Genomic DNA, 19,711 nt, shown 5'->3' on the forward strand with positions numbered 1-19,711 from the left:
TATATATATATATATTTCTTTTTCCCCCCGCCCTGAGATGGAGTATTGCTCTGTCACCCAGGCTGCAGTGCAGTGGCGTGATCTCAGCTCACTGCAACCTCCACCTCCCAGGTTCAAGTGATTCTTCTGCCTCAGCCTCCCGAGTCACTGGGACTACAGGTGTGCGCCACCATGCCTGGTTAATTTTTGTATTTTTAATAGAGGCAGGGTTTCACTATGTTAGACAGGCTGGTCTTGAATTCCTCACCTCGTGAGCCACCCACCTCGGCCTCCCAAAGTGCTGGATGGTAGGTGTGAGCCACCGTGCCTGGCCATATTTCTTTTTTTTTTTTTAATAGAGTCAGGGTCGCACTTGGTCACTCCTGCACTCAGGCTGGAGTACAGTGGTATGATCATAGCTCACCATAACCTTGAACTCCTGGGCTCAAGCAATCCTCCTCCCTCAGCCTTCTGAGTAGCTAGGACTAAGGCATGTGCCACTATGCCCAGCTAATTTTTTAAATTTTTTTGTAGAGATGGGGTCTCACTGTGTTACCCAGGCTGGTCTTGCACTCCTGGCCTCAACTGCTTCTCTCGCCTTGGCCTCCCAACGTGCTGGCATTATAGGTATGAGCCATGGTGCCTGTACCTATTCTTAATTGCACATTTTCAGAAGCAGTGCCAACAGGGAATAATTAATAATAAAGTTAAGTTGGTAGGATTTATTGCACGAACATTGTCCTCCTGGGCTCTGAGTTTAAGTAAAGGACCTTTTTGTTTGGAGACCAGATATGTAAGTATTAACTCAAGATGGCTGCTAGTAGGGCATAAAATTGGAAGTGGAGGAGGCAAGATTGCTACCTGGTGCTAGAAAGACTGAGGTGCATATAAATACAGCCATTAGACAATCTGTTCTCTTCTTACCCTCCCCCTCAAATAATATTTTGCAACGCAAATTAAAAGCTTTATAATGAACTTACCTGATTTACAGATAAAGATATCAAAACTCCGACAAGGAGACATGAGTTTCATAACTGTTAATACCTGACATCTGGGATTCAAACCCATGGTTTCCAGACTCTAAAGGTTTTATCACTATACTGATGCTGGTGATTGGGAAATGCCAGGAGTTACTTTCCTCAGTGAAGAACGTTCCCTGCAAATACGTCTTCAATGAACACAAAAAGTAATGTTTAGGATAATTGTTCACTGGTTGTTAGGCTATTTCCTTTGTTATTTTGATCACAAAATCATATAATGCTAGGACTACAGAGGATCCTAATATTCCTACTGCCTTATTTTTGGATGAAGAAACAGAGGTCCAGAGGAGACCAAGGGCTTGTCTGGTGTTTCCTAGCTGGCTAGTGGCCGTCGTAAGGCTGGGAAGAACCTCATTTTGTGTCACCTCTCCAGTGTTCAATCTTTGCTCTAGGTTCTGATGTTACCATTTTTAGGGTTACAGGCCATTTATTTGCTTTGTAATCTTAATAAGGTTTATATTATTGCTTTTAGGACTATTTTACATTTATATACAAAATCATTTTATATTTTAAAACATACATCTATATTCACTCATGTGTTGGTGAATTTGGAGGAATAATGGAAGAGTTTAAAGTTGCTGTTTATAAGTCACTAAGCTGTGAAGAAACACAACTGGTTATAAAAGTGGAATTTTACTTAAAATTGTAATGTTCATTGTATGATAGAATAGAGTGTCCTCTTTAAATCAAGGTAAAATAGGCATATTTACATTTTAAATAGTCTGAAAAAGCGAAAGCAATTTAAAGACATGTAAATCTCTAAACATTAATTTTAATTATGTGGATAGACCTGCCAGTTTAATTTAATCAGTCAGATCTTTGCTTTTTATTCCATAGATCTTCACAGTATTTCTAATTTGGAAGTCACAGTGCATATTAATGTACCTGTGACATATAGAAACAACTGTGTTCCTTGATGACACTCTCAAATACTCTTTGATATTTGCATCAAAATTATCAAAATTCTATCTTTCAGAAAAAAAAGCATTGAAAACAGATACTAGTGTTTGTCAACATCTTCAGTGTTTTTTTTTTCTAAAATACAACAAATATAATTTGTAAAAGTGACAATTTTCATTTTTCCATGCTGCAGGCTCTTTTTGCTTGGATGAGTATGAAAGTAGGTGGACTATGTTCAGAACCACTTGAGGTGTTTAGCATCATCATGTTCCCTCTCCTTCTAATCCATGGGAAATAGGTGTGCCTAGCTAGTAAATAGAGTAGCAAGAAAAAATTGGGGTGGAATTTCTGTCACTATGGGCAATTTTTCTTTCCTAGAGTGTCATAAACTAAGGCTATTCTCTCTATAAGATAACAGATTTTGAACAATTATATGAAATCTGTTATTTCATGGAATAACGTTCAAAATCTAGCCTGTCTTAAAATTAGTTGTTCTCCTGCCCCTGAATTTGCTCAGTCACCTTGTGGCTTCATTCAGAAAGATGCCCTAATCTTTTATGTTTTTGTCAGTGATGCATCTATATTTGAGTAATTTTGTAGGCTGTTGACATATTTAATGGTATAATTTCAAAATTCATAGTATTGATTACTGCTTTAGTAGGGGAATAAGGCAGTATCTCAGAAAGCAGGAACTTAAAAGATACGCCATACCGTACAGATAACAGTTGATAGCCTCTTTCCCCACGCTTAGCCTGTCATTTCTATTGTTCATGCAGTTTGCTAGGTAGTTAATGGTACTTCATACAAGTTGTGGTTCCAGTGTTCTGCTCTGCTGGGTTTTCTATTCATAAACAACAATCTCTTGTGGATAAAAGAAAGCTCTTCCTCTTTAAGTAGCAGACAGAAAATATGTTTTTTTTTTTTTTTTTCGGGTTTGAATTTTCATGTGCAATTACTGCAGTTGTCTGTAGGAGAAAGGACTCATTGTGGTTTTTCTCGGCTATCATTCTTAAAGACATGCAGATAGCCAGACAGCACACATGGCACTGACCTACGGCTGGGCACTCACAGTTTTGTGAGAATTAGGGAGTGTATAGCCACTTCCCTCTCTGAATGCCAGTCCCAGAGCAGTTGCATTAGGCTGGAGGACTGGAGGTGGAGCCTTTTTTGCTCACGGCAGCAAGTTCCCTTCTCTTTTCTCTCCCCCTGCGGCGTGTGCGTTGGCTTTTCAAGCTGCCTGTGCTGCTCTGTGGAGTGAAAAAGGCAGGGTGTGCTCACAGACTGTGCTATAAACTGCAGTTTCTATTTGGGGTCCTCACGGAGAAGAACACCAGGAAAGACAGACAGGACCAGTGCCATGGGCCAGCTTTGCTGCTTTCCTTTCTCAAGAGATGAAGGAAAAATCAGTAAGTGGGATTTGTACTGTGCAGAATCCTAAGTGCTTTACTATTTTGTGTGGTTGTCTTCTAGGGGTAGTTTTGCTCTTTTTTTAATAGGAAAGATAGCAGACTAATCAGCTATGATTTTTAATGTGTGTTTCTGAAAGGGACTGGTAGGTGTGTAGTTACAAATTAACTGTAAAAGTACTGCAACTCAGTAGATGGGCTGTGTTAAAAATACAAAATACTGAAAACTCATTTCTGATTCTCCTCTGTTGGTATTCTCCCAGCTCATTTTTATCACACTACGTTAGAGTCAGAGTTTAGTTTTGAGTTTCTTTAAATCACTGCATTCAATTTGATATACTGTACAAGCCAGACTTCATTTTTCTTATCTGAAACTGGCGTATTTTCAGAGCAATGCTCAACAGTAACAGATAGAGAGGTAAAGCTGGTTCTAAAATGACACATATTAGACACTTGCAGATATTTTCATGTGTCCCCTGCTTTGTTCTTCCTGGAAGGGATTCAAGTGTGCCTATGAGACCACTCTAAACAAGTGATGCCGCTTTGCTTCTAGCAGAAACCCCATTGAACCTGCCCACATGAATGTTGAATTCCACAGCTGCTTATGCCCAGAGAAGAGAACTTAAAGTGGTGACATTTGCACTGCATTTTGTTCTTCACTGGCTTATGTGTATTCACTTACATTTTAGCTTTGTTAAATGGAATACTAGCATTTTAATTAGTATGCCGAATAGAGTTTGCCTTACCCTAGTTGCCCCGAAATAGGGAATTTTTACTTCCTTTTCAATATAATGTTTCCAGTCATACTTGCTAAATTTTCAGCCACATTTGTGTCATATCAGTGCTTGATTCTAATTTAAATAGGTCCATGGAATTTCATAATATCTGGTTCAAATGCTGAAAGATCTACATCTGGTTTATATTTCCTGCTGCTTGTTCTTCAGGAAACTAGCCAGGGACTGTTTAAAAAAATAATACATATGCTATACCTGTTCACTTGGGAAATAAGATGGTTTTTACAGTAACTCTTTGGGGAATCCTTTGGAATAAACGCTGAAGTCTCCAAACATTGGAAACTGTGGAGCATTTGATTGTTAACAAGGAGCCAATAAACTGTGCTTTAAATTTTACTTGTGAAAGGATACCATACAGTATGTGACAACCCTGCTCTTACAACTTGAGATGACCTTATAACAAAATCATTCACTTCTAACAAAGAGCATTGGCATTCATTTGGCAGCTCAAGACTTCTCAGGTTATTTGTCAGAATGATTTATTTGTAGTTCCTGAAGATTTGGGTTGGTTGAATTTTTTCTTGGAGAATGCTTCTTTCTGAAAAACCTCGGCATGGGCCAATGCAGGGATAGTGAATTCTTTCCCCACCCTCTTCACTTTCTATTCCACTGCTCAGGGTTTTCCCTTGGAGTGCCTGCTCTCCTGTTCTGTTTCTCTTCTTCCCCTGTCTGTAAGCATCTTTTGGCTCCATCTGAAGAAGTGAAGTTTCAACTCCAGAAGGAATTTGTTCTTTTCTGTCTTCATTATCAGGGACTATTGGAGAACAGTCTTCTGTTTTACATACGGTGCTTCCTAATATTGATGGACAGGAAGTAATATGTACTGCTTTTGGGGTTTACTGTCTCAAGTTCCAAACTTTAAGAAAAAATGAAGATAAAACATCGTATCTGAAGTGAAGCCTGAGTCTGGAGGTGCAAATTGTGGTTAGAAGAAATGCATTTGCATCCCTACCCCATTCACTCCTGATGGCCCCTTGGGTCCTCTCCATTTTCTCCCCATTATTCTTTCTTCTGTCTGATTTCGTGGTTACTTCACTGTTTTTCTCCTCCTAATCTGCTTCACACTCCATTCACACACCCCATGCACAAACATATGCACGTTGTAGAGCTGTTTCCTGATGCAGTGTTTAATTTCTTTGCTACAGGATGGTCTAAAGAGAGGCTTCTGTGCCAGGCACCGCTGTCCTTCTGGTAATATGTACCTAACAGTACTTATAAAGGGGACATTTAAAAAGTGGCAGAGAATTTATTGTTCAGCATGCCTCAAGGAGCATATAAATTAGCACAAACTGTGGGTATCCAGTCTGTAAGTTGTGCTGCTAATGTGAAAGAATCCATAATAGACATTTGGGAGGGTCCACCTTTTTCCTCATCTTGCTGCTGGATTGTACAGTAACCTCCTGGGTCTTGTTTATCTTTGTGTCATCACCTAATAGCCTTGTTAGCCTACTCAGAGCAACATACTACTTGAGCACATACTAAAAGCAAAGCACAAAAATGTGAATACCCACTCCTTCTAATTCTGTAACAGGCGGTGGCCCTGGAATGTTCTTCCTTGAAGGGAGCCCAAATTATGGATAATTTGATAAGTTTTTGGTGACAGTTTAAATTTGTGGGTGTTATTCTCAAAACACAGGTGAGTTGGAAAGCTCGTCCTCTGCAGTCCTACAGAGATACAGCAAGGACATACCCAGTTGGTCAAGTGGTAAGAGTCAAGTGACCCCTCCCCTCTCCTGCTGCTATTTTATCCTGCTTTTGCCCTTTGGTGGTGGTGATAGATAGAAATAATTCTAATTTAATTGATTTATTAGTGCTACCATTTTAGTGTATTGATAGCAAATGATGATTTTTAAAAATGAACTAGTCATGCAGAAGCCTAAGCTGTAGAAAGTTAACTATATGCATACCCAGAAATATTTTATGCAGTTTTAATTGATATCTAATAAATATACATATTTATGGGGCACATGTGATATTTTGGTACATGCATACAATGTGTAAGGATCAAATCAGGGCAATTAGGTTATCCATCACTTCAAACATTTATCATTTCCTCGTGGCAGGAATATTTCAACTCCTTTCTTCCAGCTATTTTGGAATGTACAATAAATTGTATTTAACCATAGTCACGTTACTGTGCTGTCAAACATTAGAACCGATTCCTTCTATCTGTGTTTGTACCCATTCACCTCTCATCATTTTTCTCCCTGACAACTTCCCAGCCCCGGTAACCGTCATTCTACTCTATCTCCATGAGATCCACTTTTTTTTTTTTTGGCTCCAACGTAGGAGTGAGAACATACAATATTTGCCTTTATGTGCCTGGCTTATTTCACTTCCCATAATGACCTACGTTTCCATCCATGTTGCTGAAAGTGACAGGATTTTATTCTTTTTTTATGGCTGAATCGTATTCCATAGAATATATACCACATGATTTCATTATCCATTCATCCATTGATGGAAAGTTAGGTTGATTCCGTATTTGGCTCTAGTGAATAATGCTGCAGCAAACATCAGGGTGCAGGTATTCCTTTGATACACTGATTTCCTTTTCTGTGGATAGATACCCAGTAGTGGGATTGTGAGAAATTTTGCCAATGGGTTGAATAGTGAAATACAGCAGAGCTTGTCATGACTTATTTATTAATTGGTGCAGCACAAAACAACTCTTTGTTTAAATCTTGAAAGTTAAACATTTTTCCAAACTGTATACTTTTTTTTTTCACCACAGTAAGTTGAATACACTGTCAATAAATTCATATTTCTTGGAAGATTAGAACTTTTCTTTTTTTATACAGGAACATTCTTAACATTACAAATTACAGTAAATATTATAGGATTAACAATTACTATAGATATTTTCCAGTGTAGTTTTTGCTGACTAGTTATATAGAATTTGATTTCTTTGAATTACCTAATTTCTCATATTGAGCTGCCTGAAAGGAATGTCCATCATGAACAGAAATGTCATTACAGATAATCCACAGGGGTCAATATTGCAGAGTCATATGGACCACTGTGGGTTATATATCTCCTTAAGCAAACCTCACAAGAAAGCTTAATAACTATGTATATACCTCTGTAACTAATTAGAAAACATTCTATTTTCTCTTTTCCTATTGCAGATTTTCCCATTTTGAAGTACATTGCTTTTATATAGAGTTAAGTAGATGAATGGCTAAAGATGAACTGACCTACTTCATGAGTTAGTCAGTCTCTTGTCACTGTAATTATTCAAGGATAGGATGGGGATATCATAAGGACATCACCTTCTAGGGGTGTTGTAAAGGGAGAATGAACTTGCTAATGAATGAATGCATTGACAACTCAGTTTCTTTCTAACCCTGATATTCTGTGATGACTGAAAATGAAATATTAGAATAAGTATGTGTTTTAATAAGACACATTTTAATTTTATACATGAAATATGTGTCAGTATAGACTTTTGTGAGGGATGAATTACTGGGACCATTTATAGTACCATTTTATAAATATGAGTCAAATGTTGAGATAATTTCTGATGATACTACATTAACCATAAATTGAGGTATGCAGTGTGGATTTAATGTCTGGTGAGTACTTATATATAACCATAATTACCATAAAGGCGATCAAATTTTACACAAGGAAATCTATATTTAGATTTTCCAATTACCTGGAAGTCATCCTAGAAATCCTACAGCCTTATACTTTGCTCTTCTCATTTGCATCTAAGATATGCTGACTTCATGGTTACCTTTCATATGTCTGCTCTATCTTATCACATGGATTTCAAACACCTCGTATTCAGGGTACATATTGTACATCTCTCTTAGTAGCACCAAACCCTAACATAGTGTCTTACCCAGAGGAGGCATGTTCTAAATGCTTGTCGATGAAGGAAATGATACACATTTCTTGTGAGTGTGAGAGAGCTTCAGTGTCAATCAGTCTATCAGAGGATAGAATATGGAATAACTCTAGTTAATGTTGGAACCCATGAAGAGCTTTGGTTACTGAACGTACCAGAGAAACATTTTAACAGGCTCACACTTTGACTTTACATTCTGGGCCCCAGGGAATGTGGATAGAGAGCCTCCCATCAAAGGACAGTGACACTTTATTTTTCTTCCTTGCCGGTAAAAATGTGTTTGCCCACAGGGGACACAGTATAACTCCAGTTCTGCCACTGCCTGTTGAAAACATACGGCCCATTGCTTGGCATGCAGTTCTTACTGTAGACCGAGCACAGGCCTGGGAGAACAGAGAACTGGGTGAGAAACCCAGCTCTGCTATTACATCTTGTCTGAGCAAGCTGCTCAGGACTTCAGCTCCTCAGATTTAAGAAGTGGGGGTTGAACTACTCTTGTTTTGAAAGTTTAATTTATTTTTTCCCATTTGCCCCTTAGAGCTAAGAGTCTAGGGAATAAAAGAATGAGTGATATAGATGTGATGCAATTGTTTTTCTTCCTCCTCCTCCACATCTTCCTCCTCCTCCACATCTTCCTCTTTGAGTTCCCCTCTTTCTCTTTCTCCTCTTCTTAATTTATTTAATGCTTACTGTGTGCCAAGTACTAGGCTAGAATTATGTTCAAGACTGCTTGTTAAATGCAGCTGGTAGAAAATAGATGCTCCCCTGTCTCATTTAAGAGGGCAAGTTGCTAAAAGCCAGAAGTGTGGGGGATTTCTCAGTTATAGTCCTCCGGGGTGCCATGGGGCTGAGAGCTGGTAGAAGGCTGGGATCCCAGGCAACTTGGTATGTGCTGCCCGCTTTCTGAAGCAGTGAAGCCAGAGGTGTTGTGTGTAACCTGGGACTACATTTTGCATAAGATTTCTGTGGGTAATATTGTGGTGGAGCAGGAATGGTGTGCAAGATAAAACAAACATTTAACCATAGTCACTAAAGATTCGACTTTCCCTTTATTAAATAATTTGTAATTTGTAATCAGGAAGCTTATGTTTCTAAAATCAAGTAAAGGAACATTAGAGCAAATGCTAGTAGTTACTATTGGTATCTCACCTTCCTGATTCCTTCTATTAATTCACAGGCTATGTGGTAACTGTATTCCTTCTTGTTATTCTGACATTAATTTTAGAGTTTGCAGGATTCTACCATCAAATGTTGAATAATTTTTATGAGGAATAGGAAGGTCGTAGACTTGTTCCCAACCCCCAGTAGAGCCATTGACTGCCATGAGCTGTATCCAGAAGCCCTGTCCTTCAGCATTGTGATGTGGTCTGTCCCGTGTCGTCTTCCTGGGGGGCCGTGAAAGAAGAAGCGGGACTCTGATATACTGAAAGCTTTTGGCTAATGAAAGAAAGCTTCATATCTGTTGCTCCTTCCTGGAGCATTATTATTATTTTAAGAGATGACCCAGGCAGGTCTCAAACTCCTGACCTCAAGCGATCCTCCCACCTCGGCCTCCCAGAGTATTGGGATTATAGGTGTGAGCCACTGCACCCAGCCATGGATTTGCATTTTAATAAGACCAAATTATCCCAAGTGCTCTTGGGAAATATTTATAGTAAAATAATGAAATAAAAAATAAAATAAATAAGCAGTGATGATGACTTAGCCCAACTCAAAAGAGTTTCAGAATTCTCAATTTCTATATGGTAGAAAAATAGAGGCTCTAGAAACAAAATGGCTCAGTTTGCACTTTTGGTTCTGACATTTACCGTTTAACTTCTCTAAGCTTTTTTCTGTACCTTTGTCTTAAACAGTATTTACCTATTGTGAAAATTAAATAAGCTAACGCCTATAAAATTCCTGACAGTGTGCTTGGCATATAATAGACTCAGTAAATATAAATTTCTGTGTAGCGAATAGTGTGTTAATTGCATAGCTACAGTCAGAAGTCAGCTTGAGCTTGGGCAACATGGCGAAAATTAACTGGGTGTGATGATGTGCACCTGTAGTCCCAACCACTCGGGAGGCTGAAATGCCATGACTGCACCACTGCACTCCAGCCTGGGTGACAAAGTGAGACAGACCTTGTCTCCAAAAAAAAAAAAAAAAAAAAAAAAAGTCAGCTTGGCAGAACTATACTTTTATTTCTACCTTATGCAGTAGAGATAAAAAGGCACTTAGAATGTCAGACCTTGAATTGTCGAGTAGACTTGTGGCATTGATCTGGCATTGATCCTCATTTCCTATGGGGAACTCTTTCCCCCTCTTCTTGGGGTCTTGTCCATCATGAAGACTTACTTCCTGCACCAGGAGAGACATGTGGTCCCAGCAAAGTCAACCATGATCTTCCTTAAGATTTGATAGAGAGTCTGTCTTCCTTTTGGGTTGTGAGCAGAAAGGCTGCCATCCTAAGATCACAGTACTTGGTACTGTAGAGCAAGTACAGTGAGGAAGAGTCATTCTGAGAATGGAGCCAGCACAGAGGAAAGTAAGCCTAGGGAAGGAAGAGTCCTGATGAGTGTTTGAGCCTCTGAGTTCAGCCATGCCCAAGACCTTCTCCACTACATGAAGCAATAAATCCTCTACTTTTTCTTTGTTTACACTTGCTTGATTTAGGGGACACTCAGTGTGTATAAGTAGAAATAAAACCATAGTTATGCCAAGCTGACTTCTAAGGTGACTGTGGTTACACAATTAATACACTTTTTTGTTGCAGGGAAATTATATTTACTGAGTTTATTAGATGCCAAGTCCCAGTGTATATTCCGAAACAAATATTACCAAACCTAGTGAAGAAGCCAGAGCTCTCTGACTTATTCTTCATGTTCCATTTTAGTTGCAATGAAATGTAGCCTTAAGTCAGAGCTGCTGTTAAAGAGTAGCAGGTTCACTTCAATGAATGTTGTTGAGCTCATCGTTCAGAAAACTCTGAGCCAGATGTTCTGGAAGGTACAATGATGAGTAGCACATGCTTCCTACTACTGGATTCTTTCTTTAAAATGTTACATGGCCTTGTAAAAAGAAATCTGTGAGATCTCAAAGTTTATTGTGCCTTGAACATAAAAAGCCAAGATAAAGGATATTGATTGATGCTTTCAGTCTAACAAGCAAAGCCATGTCTCTTATGTGCCCAGGAAGTTCCACAGCTAAGTCACTGAGTGTAAGTTAATTACTACCAAAATTGGAAATTACCTTAAGCTCCTATCACAGGCAGGATTTACAACTTGACATGAACATACAGTTCCTACAGCAAACATCTTAGCAAATAAAATCTTCTGTGACTGACGTTCATAATGTGAGTTACAAATTAACAGACCTTGAAACTATTAAAATAAATCTTTCATAGACAAAAGCGGAACTGTATGATGAAAATATAAAGAATAAGTGTAGCTTTAACTTAAATTATATGCTAACTAGAATACAAATATTAATTTTATTAAAGTCTAAATCAAAGATATTTGTGGCTTACAATTTTCTGCATTTAGATACTTTCCCCCAAAACTTATGAATTTAATCAAGAATATTAATAAGCCTATTATGTATATATGTAGTGCCAGGGAGAAAGTGATATACGAACAAGATGCTTGGCGTGGATTGACTTAGGATCTCATATTCCCAAGGGAGTCAGAGCTCACCTAGTTACCTAGTTTGTAATGCTGATGGGAGAGGGAAGAAGGAATCTGGTGGAAAGGGTGATTCACTCTTAATGACCTGGCTCAGATCCCCTCTCTCGCCTCTTTTCTGACTTTGAGGTCAGGTAGTTGTTGTTGGCATTTTCCTTGTGAATTACATCAGGCTTCAGTTTGATGTCTCATATCTGACTGTTTAAGTGAAAATATAATTCACACTTTCTAAGCATTTTAAATGTTCAGCTAAAGTTAGCTGTGATATGCAGCCTTTTCAGGATTTGATTGATAGCTGATAAACTGGAAAGCAGATGACTTGTTAATCTCAGACTTTCTATCTAGGGCTATTGTAGTCAGACCTTGTTTAGAGTACTGGCCAGCTGGAGGGTGTCCTGAGGGAGACCAGGATGGTGACGAGCCTGGAAACCACATCACAAGAGGAAGGCTGCAGGACTCAGGCAGCTTAGCTGGGAGGAGAGAAGGCAGAAGAATTAGTGGTCTTAAAACATTTAGAGGGCTCTTTAATGTGGAAGCAAAAGAAGAGTTGTTTTGCATGGCTCTAGGGGAGCAGAATTAGGACAGTGGGTGTTAGTTTAACACATTTTCATTTGGTGGCCTTAGAAGCCAGTGTAAAGATACATTAAGCCCAGTAGTATTCTAATTATGTTTGCAATAAATCTTGTTTTAAACAGTGAAAATACTGAAATGGGATCGTAAAATAGAGAAGTTATCATAATCAAATTTTGTATTAATAGTTCATAATAAATTGCGTGAGAGAAGATTTTTAAGGCAGAATTTTCAAACTATTTTAAGTCACCAATTTAAATGGAAGACCAAAATTTGTTTTTAATTTAATTTTAAGTTCTGGGATGCCTGTGCAGGTGTGCAGGTTTGTTACGTAGGTAAACGTGTGCCGTGGTGGTTTGCTTCACCCATCAACCCATCACCCAGGTGTTAAGCCTTGCATGCATTAGCTATTTATCCGGGTACTCTCTTGCCCTCATCCCCCCAACAGGCCCCAGTGTGTGCTATTCCCCTCCCTATGTCCATGTGCTCTCATTGTTCAGCTCCTACTTGTAAGTGAGAACATGTGGTGGTTGTTTTTTTTTTTTTTTTCTGTTCCTGTGTTAGTTTGCTGAGGATAGTGGCTTCCATATCCATCCATGTCCCTGCAAAGGCCATGATCTTGTTCCTTTTTAAGGCTGCATAGTATTCCATGGTGTATATGTACCACATTTTCTTTTGTCTATCATTGATGGGCATTTGGGTTGATTCTATGTCTTTGCTATTGTGAATAGTGCTGCAATAAACATATGTGTGCATGTATCATTATAATAGAATAATTTATATTTTAGTGGGCATATACGCAGTAATGGGATTGCTGGGTCAAATGGTATTTCTGGTTCTGGGTCTTTGAGGAATCTCCACACTGTCTCCCGGAGTGGTTGAACTAATTTACATTTCCACCAACAGTGTAAAAGTGTTCCTATTCCTCCAAGCCTCACCAGCATCTGTTATTTCTTGACATTTTAATAATCGCCATCCTAACTGGTATTAGATGGTATCTCACTGTGGTTTTGGTTTGCGTTTCTCTAATGATCAATGATGCTGAGCTGTTTTTCATGTGTTTGTTGGCTGCACAAATGTCTTCTTTTGTTCATGTCTTTTGTCTACTTTTTAATGGGACTGTTTGTTTTTTTCTTGTAAATTTGTTTAAGTTCCTTGTAGATTCTGGATATTAGCCCTTGGTCAGATGGATAGATTGCAAAAATTTCCTCCCATTCTTTAGATTGTCTGTTCACTATGATGATAGTTTATTTTGCTGTGCAGAAGCTTTTTAGTTGAATTAGATTCCACTTGTTAATTTTACTTAGAACACCAAAATTTTAATGAAAAAATATCTACCTTTTTATTTTCCTTAATTTATAGTCACTATTAAATGAATATTTTAATGGCCCAGCACGGTGGCTCCCGACTGTAATCCCAGCACTTTGGGAGGCCAAGGCGGGCAGATAACCTGAGGTTGGGAGTTCGAGACCAGCCTGACCAACATGGAGAAACCCCTTCTCTACTAAACATACAAAGTTAGCCAGGCCTGGTGGCACATGCCTGTAATCGCAGCTACTCAGCAGGCTGAGGCAGGAGAATTGCTTGAAACCCAGGAGGTGGAAGGTTGCGGTGAGCCGAGATTGCGTATGCCACCATTTGCACTGCAGCCTGGGCAACAACAGTGAAAGCTCTGTTTCCTCAAAAAAAAAAAAAAAAAAAAAAAAAAAAAAAAAAAAAAAAAAAAAAAAGATTATTTTAAATTAATGACTTTAAGACCAACAAATATGCTTTAAGATAGAAGTATAACATACAAGTTTGGGCTCAAATACATTGTTGTAACACTTATGCACCACATAAAATACCAATTATTGAACTAATGGTGGTAACAGCTGGTGGTTGGTACCAATGAATCCTAGAGATAGTAAACTAAGGTGTAATGTCTATTGTATTATTGTCTTTATAAATAAAATTTTTATGAAACTATTTTGTCCAAATTTAAGTTTATTTTAAATAAATTTTCTCTAAAATTAGTTTGGTAAATTTAACATTAAAATTCATTGAGATGCTGTTATATACCCAGTACTGTCTGTACTTAACCTACTCAACCTCCAATGTAAAATCACATTTACAGATTTTACAGAGCCTAAAAATATATAGTAAAACTGTTAAATTTGAATATTAAAAGACATAAATTGTTTTATGGAGAATCAAGTTCATGAAATATGCATTTTTTTCTGAAAAACTTCAAGCTCATAGCTATTCCTTTGTACTCTTTGCCTCTGTTGTTCATGTCTTAGTCCTCTGTAAATAAAACATTGTGGGGGGAAATAAAGAAGTAGTTTGTATCATTTGGAATGTAACCAAGAAAACAAACTACACCAGTTGTTTTAACAGAGAGAATTTGATGTAGGGAATTAGTTAAGGAAGTTTTGGAGGAATAAAGGGTGGAAAGGCAATACTGAGGGAAAAGATAATAACTTTTAGGCTGGGTTAACTTATGTGAAGGACCCCCACACAGCCGAGACTCAGACCTTTGAGGAGAGGTTACTGTCTGCAAGGAGGGTGCCCCAGGAACACAGAATAGGGACCGTCAAAGCTGGGCTTCTGGCTTTTGAGGAAGGGATATTGGCCAACTTTGCTGTTGTCTCTCAGGGAATGCAATGAGGCTGATACCAGGAGTGAGGGAAAAGATGAAAACTAGAGCCATCTGCTATTGGAACCAGTTGTTGGGGCAACCCTGATGAGAGTAATAAATAGCAAAGGGCAAGATCCTGTTCCCTTTGCGCAGCTGTCCAGTTTCTCTCTGGCTCCCCCTCTTGGCAGAACTTAGCAGATCCAGCTGGCAAAGGAGAAATAAGTGAGCTGAGTCCCACCTCTGTTATCATAAACCTGAGTAAGGAAGGGTGGGCTTGGAGCTGAGAGGTAGTGGTTTAATAACTGGCACATCGTTGTTGTCTACATTTTGGCAATATCTTTTTTCCCCATTGTTCCAAGGTAAGCATTTTGTTTATGCCAATGTTCTTCTTTTGGGACAAAAAACAGTAACCATATTTTAAGATGATGTATTTTTCACAATAAGATTCCATAATTTTTTACAAAGTATGTAAACATATGACCACTTCAAAATAAATAATTTTTAAAGAAAGATATATTACAATAATTCAAGTTGTTAATAAGACGTTTCCAAGGAAAACTCTCACCTGGATCAATTCAACAAACTTAAAAGAACAAATCATTTAAAACTAATCTTTCAATAGTTTTGAACATTCTTTAAAAATAATTTCTTCTTTCTAAGTTTGTTAACCACATGTTCTGCAATGTTATAGTATTTTTATATTTTGCTAAGCCAATTCTCTCAGTCCATATTAATGATGTCCAGTGTCAATCTATGATATAGGGAGAGGTTAGCAAATTAGGTTGGAGTTAAACCTGCAGCCAGGTGGAGATTAGCATTTGAGAGTAATAAGCTGTGCTCTCACGGCTTCAGGTTTAAAGGGGATCAAAGGCTCAGATGTCAGGAGGCCAAAGCAGTGGCTGGAATATTCTGAAGTCTGAGGAATTCTTAGACGAATCTGAGAACTAGTCAGCAGACACAGACTAAGGGTAGTAGAGCCAAAGCAGTGAGAGGATAGATGCCCGGAAGTGTCATACATCAAGGCAAATCTGTTCTGGTTTTTATTAGAAGGGAAATTTTAATGGCTCACCTATGCAAACAACATGAAAGGAGTAGAGATCAGCCTTGAGACCAACTTATGGACACTACCTCTCTGTCTCTTCTTTCAGCTTCTGTTCTCAGCCTCTTAGGTTCCCTTGCTGGTTGGGCTCTGGCTTCCAGAAGCTTCTGTGTCCTCACTCTCTCCGGCTTTACTAGTGATGGGGATATGACTTCCAGCATTTCTGGAGAACACTGTTACTGCTTGACATTCAAGGAGAATGAGTTTCCCTCTCCTCATTCCCATACATAAAATCTGAGTAAAGGTACAGGTTGTAAACTGCACAATCCGTGAGGCAGTATACACATTGAAGACATTGTAATTTGTGTGTTATGGTGTAAAGTGCCTTTCTATACAAACGAAAGCTGCTGTTGTGAAAATTCCCCAGAGGATGGAAATGAAGTGTCTTAAGGAAGGGTCACTTCTTTTTTTTTTTTTTTTTTTTTTGAGATGGAGTCTCGCTTTGTCGCCCAGGCTGGAGTGTGGTGGCCAGATCTCGGCTCACTGCAAGCTCCGTCTCCCAGGTTCACGCCATTCTCCTACGTCAGCCTCCTGAGTAGCTGGGACTACAGGCGCTGCCACCTCGCCCGGCTAGTTTTTTTGTATTTTTTAGTAGAGACGGGGTTTCACCGTGTTAGCCAGGATGGTCTCGATCTCCTGACCTCGTGATCCGCCCGCCTCGGCCTCCCAAAGTGCTGGGATTACAGGCTTGAGCCACCGTGCCCGGCCGGAAGGGTCACTCCCATGCAGAGCATCATATGGACCTGTGGTAGCTCTGGATCAACAGCCCTACTGGCGCCAGAGAATGTGAGAGGAGCAGTGACCAAGGGGACAGGTGCAGTGGATACTCTTATAAGAGAAGGGTGGAGGGTAGGTAAGGAAGGGATTTGGGTCAGACTGTTGTAAAGTGGATGTGGCCTAGAGCCCTGGAGTGGGGCAGCAGTGGAGTAGCCACTCTGATCCTAAGCTACTGTGGTGTGTGCTTTGGGCTCTTAGCAATGAGAACCACCATGCATCCCATTTCACTCTGAATTTTGAGAAGCTCAGAACCCAAAAACTTGGCTGTGGGGATTTGCACCTCGTGATTTGTATTTCCCCCTGTTCTTTACTTGCTGTTATAATTTATGTTTCCTTTGGGTCCTGATTTTTACTCAGAGTGTATCTTTGGCTCTATTTTTTATGCCATTAATTCTATCCAATCTTTTGGGGATTTAACCAAAAAGGAATGACTGGATGGAAAGCAGCCCTGTGACTGAAAGTATATATTGATTGTATGAGGAAGGTGAGAGCAAAGCTGAGACCGTGGATGATTGTGACGTTTACCACAAGTGCTTAACACGTGTTCTCAGGTAGATAGTACTTGGAAAGTTGCATATAAACTGAGCTTGATTGGTGCATCTAGAAACAAAACCATATGTATCACACTATTTCTGCTGTGGTCTGTTTTTATGTCTGCTGGAAGCCTTTTGCAAGCATAACTAGGAGTAGCTCTTCTCTTTTCCTATCATGTAATATCATTTAGTAGCAAAAGAACATAAATGTTAGCTGTATAGAACAGTGCATACAATTATTGTTTACAGTTATTTCAACATTGTTTCAATAAATATATTGTATGAAGTGGGTAACTTTCCCATATTATGTTTGCTTACAGAGATGTTTATCAGGAAGATCATAAATAAATAGTCTTATAACCTTCTAACTTGAAAGAGGGTCACAGTGTCGCTTTCATTTAAATCAAAATGGTGATAATAATAGCTATGTTAGGCCATTTTTGTGTTGCCATCAAGGAATACCCGAGACTGGGTAATTTATAAAGAAAAGAGTTTTCACTGGCTCACAGTTCTACACTCTGAACAGGAAACATGGTGCTAGCATCTGCTTCTGGTGAGGGCCTCAGGAAGCTTTTACTCATGGCAGAAGGTGAAGTGGGAGCCGGCCCATCATATGGCAAGAGCAGGAACAAGAGAGAGACTAGGGAGAAGTGCCACATTCTTAAACAACCAGATCTCACGTGAACTTAGGGTGTGAACTCACTCATTATCATGAGGACAGCACCAGGCCATTTATGAGAGATCTGCCTTATGACCCAGATACCCCCCATCAGGCCCCACCTTCAACACTGGGGACTATATTCCAATATGAGGTTTGGAGGGGACCAACATCTAAGCCATATTAATAGCTCATTTTATTGATTGCTCTACTATAGGCCACACATGATGCTAAGTGCTGTGTATTATTTTCTTTCTTTCTTTCTTTTTTTGAGACAGAGTCTCGCTCTGTTGCCCAGGATGGAGTGCAGTGGCGCAATGTCGGCTCGCTGCAACTTCTGCCCCCCGGGTTCAAGCGATTCTCATGCCTCAGCCTCCCGAGTAACTGGGATTACAGGCATGTGCCAACACACCCAGCTAATTTTTGTATTTTTAGTAGAGATGGGGTTTCGCCATGTTGGCCAACCTGATCTCAAACTCCTGACCTCAGGTGATCTGCCTGCCTTGGCTCCCCAAAGTGCTGGGATTTCAGGCGGCTTTGTATTATTTTCTTACTTAATTTTCACAGCAGCCCTGTGGTATAGAACTGTTTTCCCTGGCTTACAAATAAAGTGGGCCATAGAAGGGCTGAGCAACTTTCACGGGGATACTGAGCAGGGAATTGGGGAGCTAGGATTCCAGCCCAGGTAATCCTGACCCTATAACTCAAGAGAAAGCGCTGTAAATAGTTTCTGATTAGCAGTCTCATTTTAGAACAAAAAAATTACAGAAGGTATCATAGAAATACAGTTCCTTTTGTCAGATGTGGAACAGCATTATGGTTTATAATGGCAAAAGTGTGATGTTGTGGAGCCACATAGGTCTACATTTCACTTTGTCAGTTTTTAGTTTTGTAGACTTGGGCGAGTCTCATGGCTTCTCTGACTCTTGTTTGTCAAGGAGTGACAATAGAAAGCTTTTTGACTTCAGTGTGTGGGGGAAAAACCCAGGCACATAATAGATGCGTAGTATGACATAGGTTCATTATTACTAAAAGGATCCATACATATAATTGTCACAACTAAGTAAAGAAATAATACGTGTTGGAAAATACAAGTGTGCAGAGTTTGGGGGCTTAATGGGCAGGGCACTAGGTCTTGGAAGCAGCTGGTGGTGAAAGAACACAGCCTTTCACCTCCAGAGATCCTGGGAAGAGACCCTCAGCAGCTGCAGTGGGGCCAACTCTGGCTTACTCTTCTGGAAGGAACAGTGGGACATTGTAGAGGACAAGACTGGGATTGTCTCTGACCTCCTCCTTCTAATCATCATGTAGGTTCCCTACTTTCCCCACAGAAATTAATTTTGCCTTTAGGGTGGCCTGTGGGGGAAGTCCAGCACGCTAGTGACTGTTCTTAGTCCACCCTGGTACACCTGCACTTGTTCCCCACAGATAACTGAAATTCCTTTGCCTGGGAGCAGTTCGTGCACATGTGGAGATCAAGAGCTTGAGAAGCAATGTCAACTGATGGGTCAAATTAATTTATATTTACATGTCATCAGTGTACTGTTACTCAACAAGTTTCAATGCTAGTTTCACTTCCTACAGTAAGAATTTACATATTCAAAGAACTTTAATGAACAGTAGACATCACCAAAGAGAACTTTAAAACAATTTAGTTTTGTCTGAATACTTTTGGAGCTTCTTGTAAATTGATAATCGTAGGCCACTGAGAAAAGAAATATCCTAAATTACTTTCTTCAGCCATTCCTCATGAAGCTAAAGCAATAAATTTATGAAGTCACCAAGCTTCAGGGTTTTTTTTTTTTTTTTTTTTTTTTTTTTTT

General features: G+C 39.3%; 1 protein-coding gene across 4 annotated transcripts in view; it reads left to right on the plus strand.

The window, feature by feature from the left end:
* AKAP7 (A-kinase anchoring protein 7) overlaps window positions 1-19,711 on the plus strand; it is a 155,076-nt gene that overhangs the window by 113,774 nt on the left and 21,591 nt on the right. Inside the window, exons 1-2 of one of the 4 annotated variants that reach the window (XM_017888616.1) lie at window positions 2,870-3,325; window positions 5,756-5,824. The exons of 2 other annotated variants lie outside the window; for them this stretch is intronic. In XM_017888616.1, the coding sequence (XP_017744105.1) occupies window positions 3,277-3,325; window positions 5,756-5,824 (118 nt within the window). In that variant the 5' untranslated portion in view covers window positions 2,870-3,276. Of the gene's footprint in view, window positions 1-2,869; window positions 3,326-5,755; window positions 5,825-19,711 lie in introns of those variants that run through there. One more of the 4 variants, XM_017888625.1, reaches the window with a different exon arrangement.

Source organism: Rhinopithecus bieti, unplaced genomic scaffold (genome assembly GCF_001698545.2).
Source record: "Rhinopithecus bieti isolate Rb0 unplaced genomic scaffold, ASM169854v2 scaffold_1710, whole genome shotgun sequence".
Classification (NCBI taxonomy): Eukaryota; Metazoa; Chordata; class Mammalia; order Primates; family Cercopithecidae; genus Rhinopithecus; species Rhinopithecus bieti.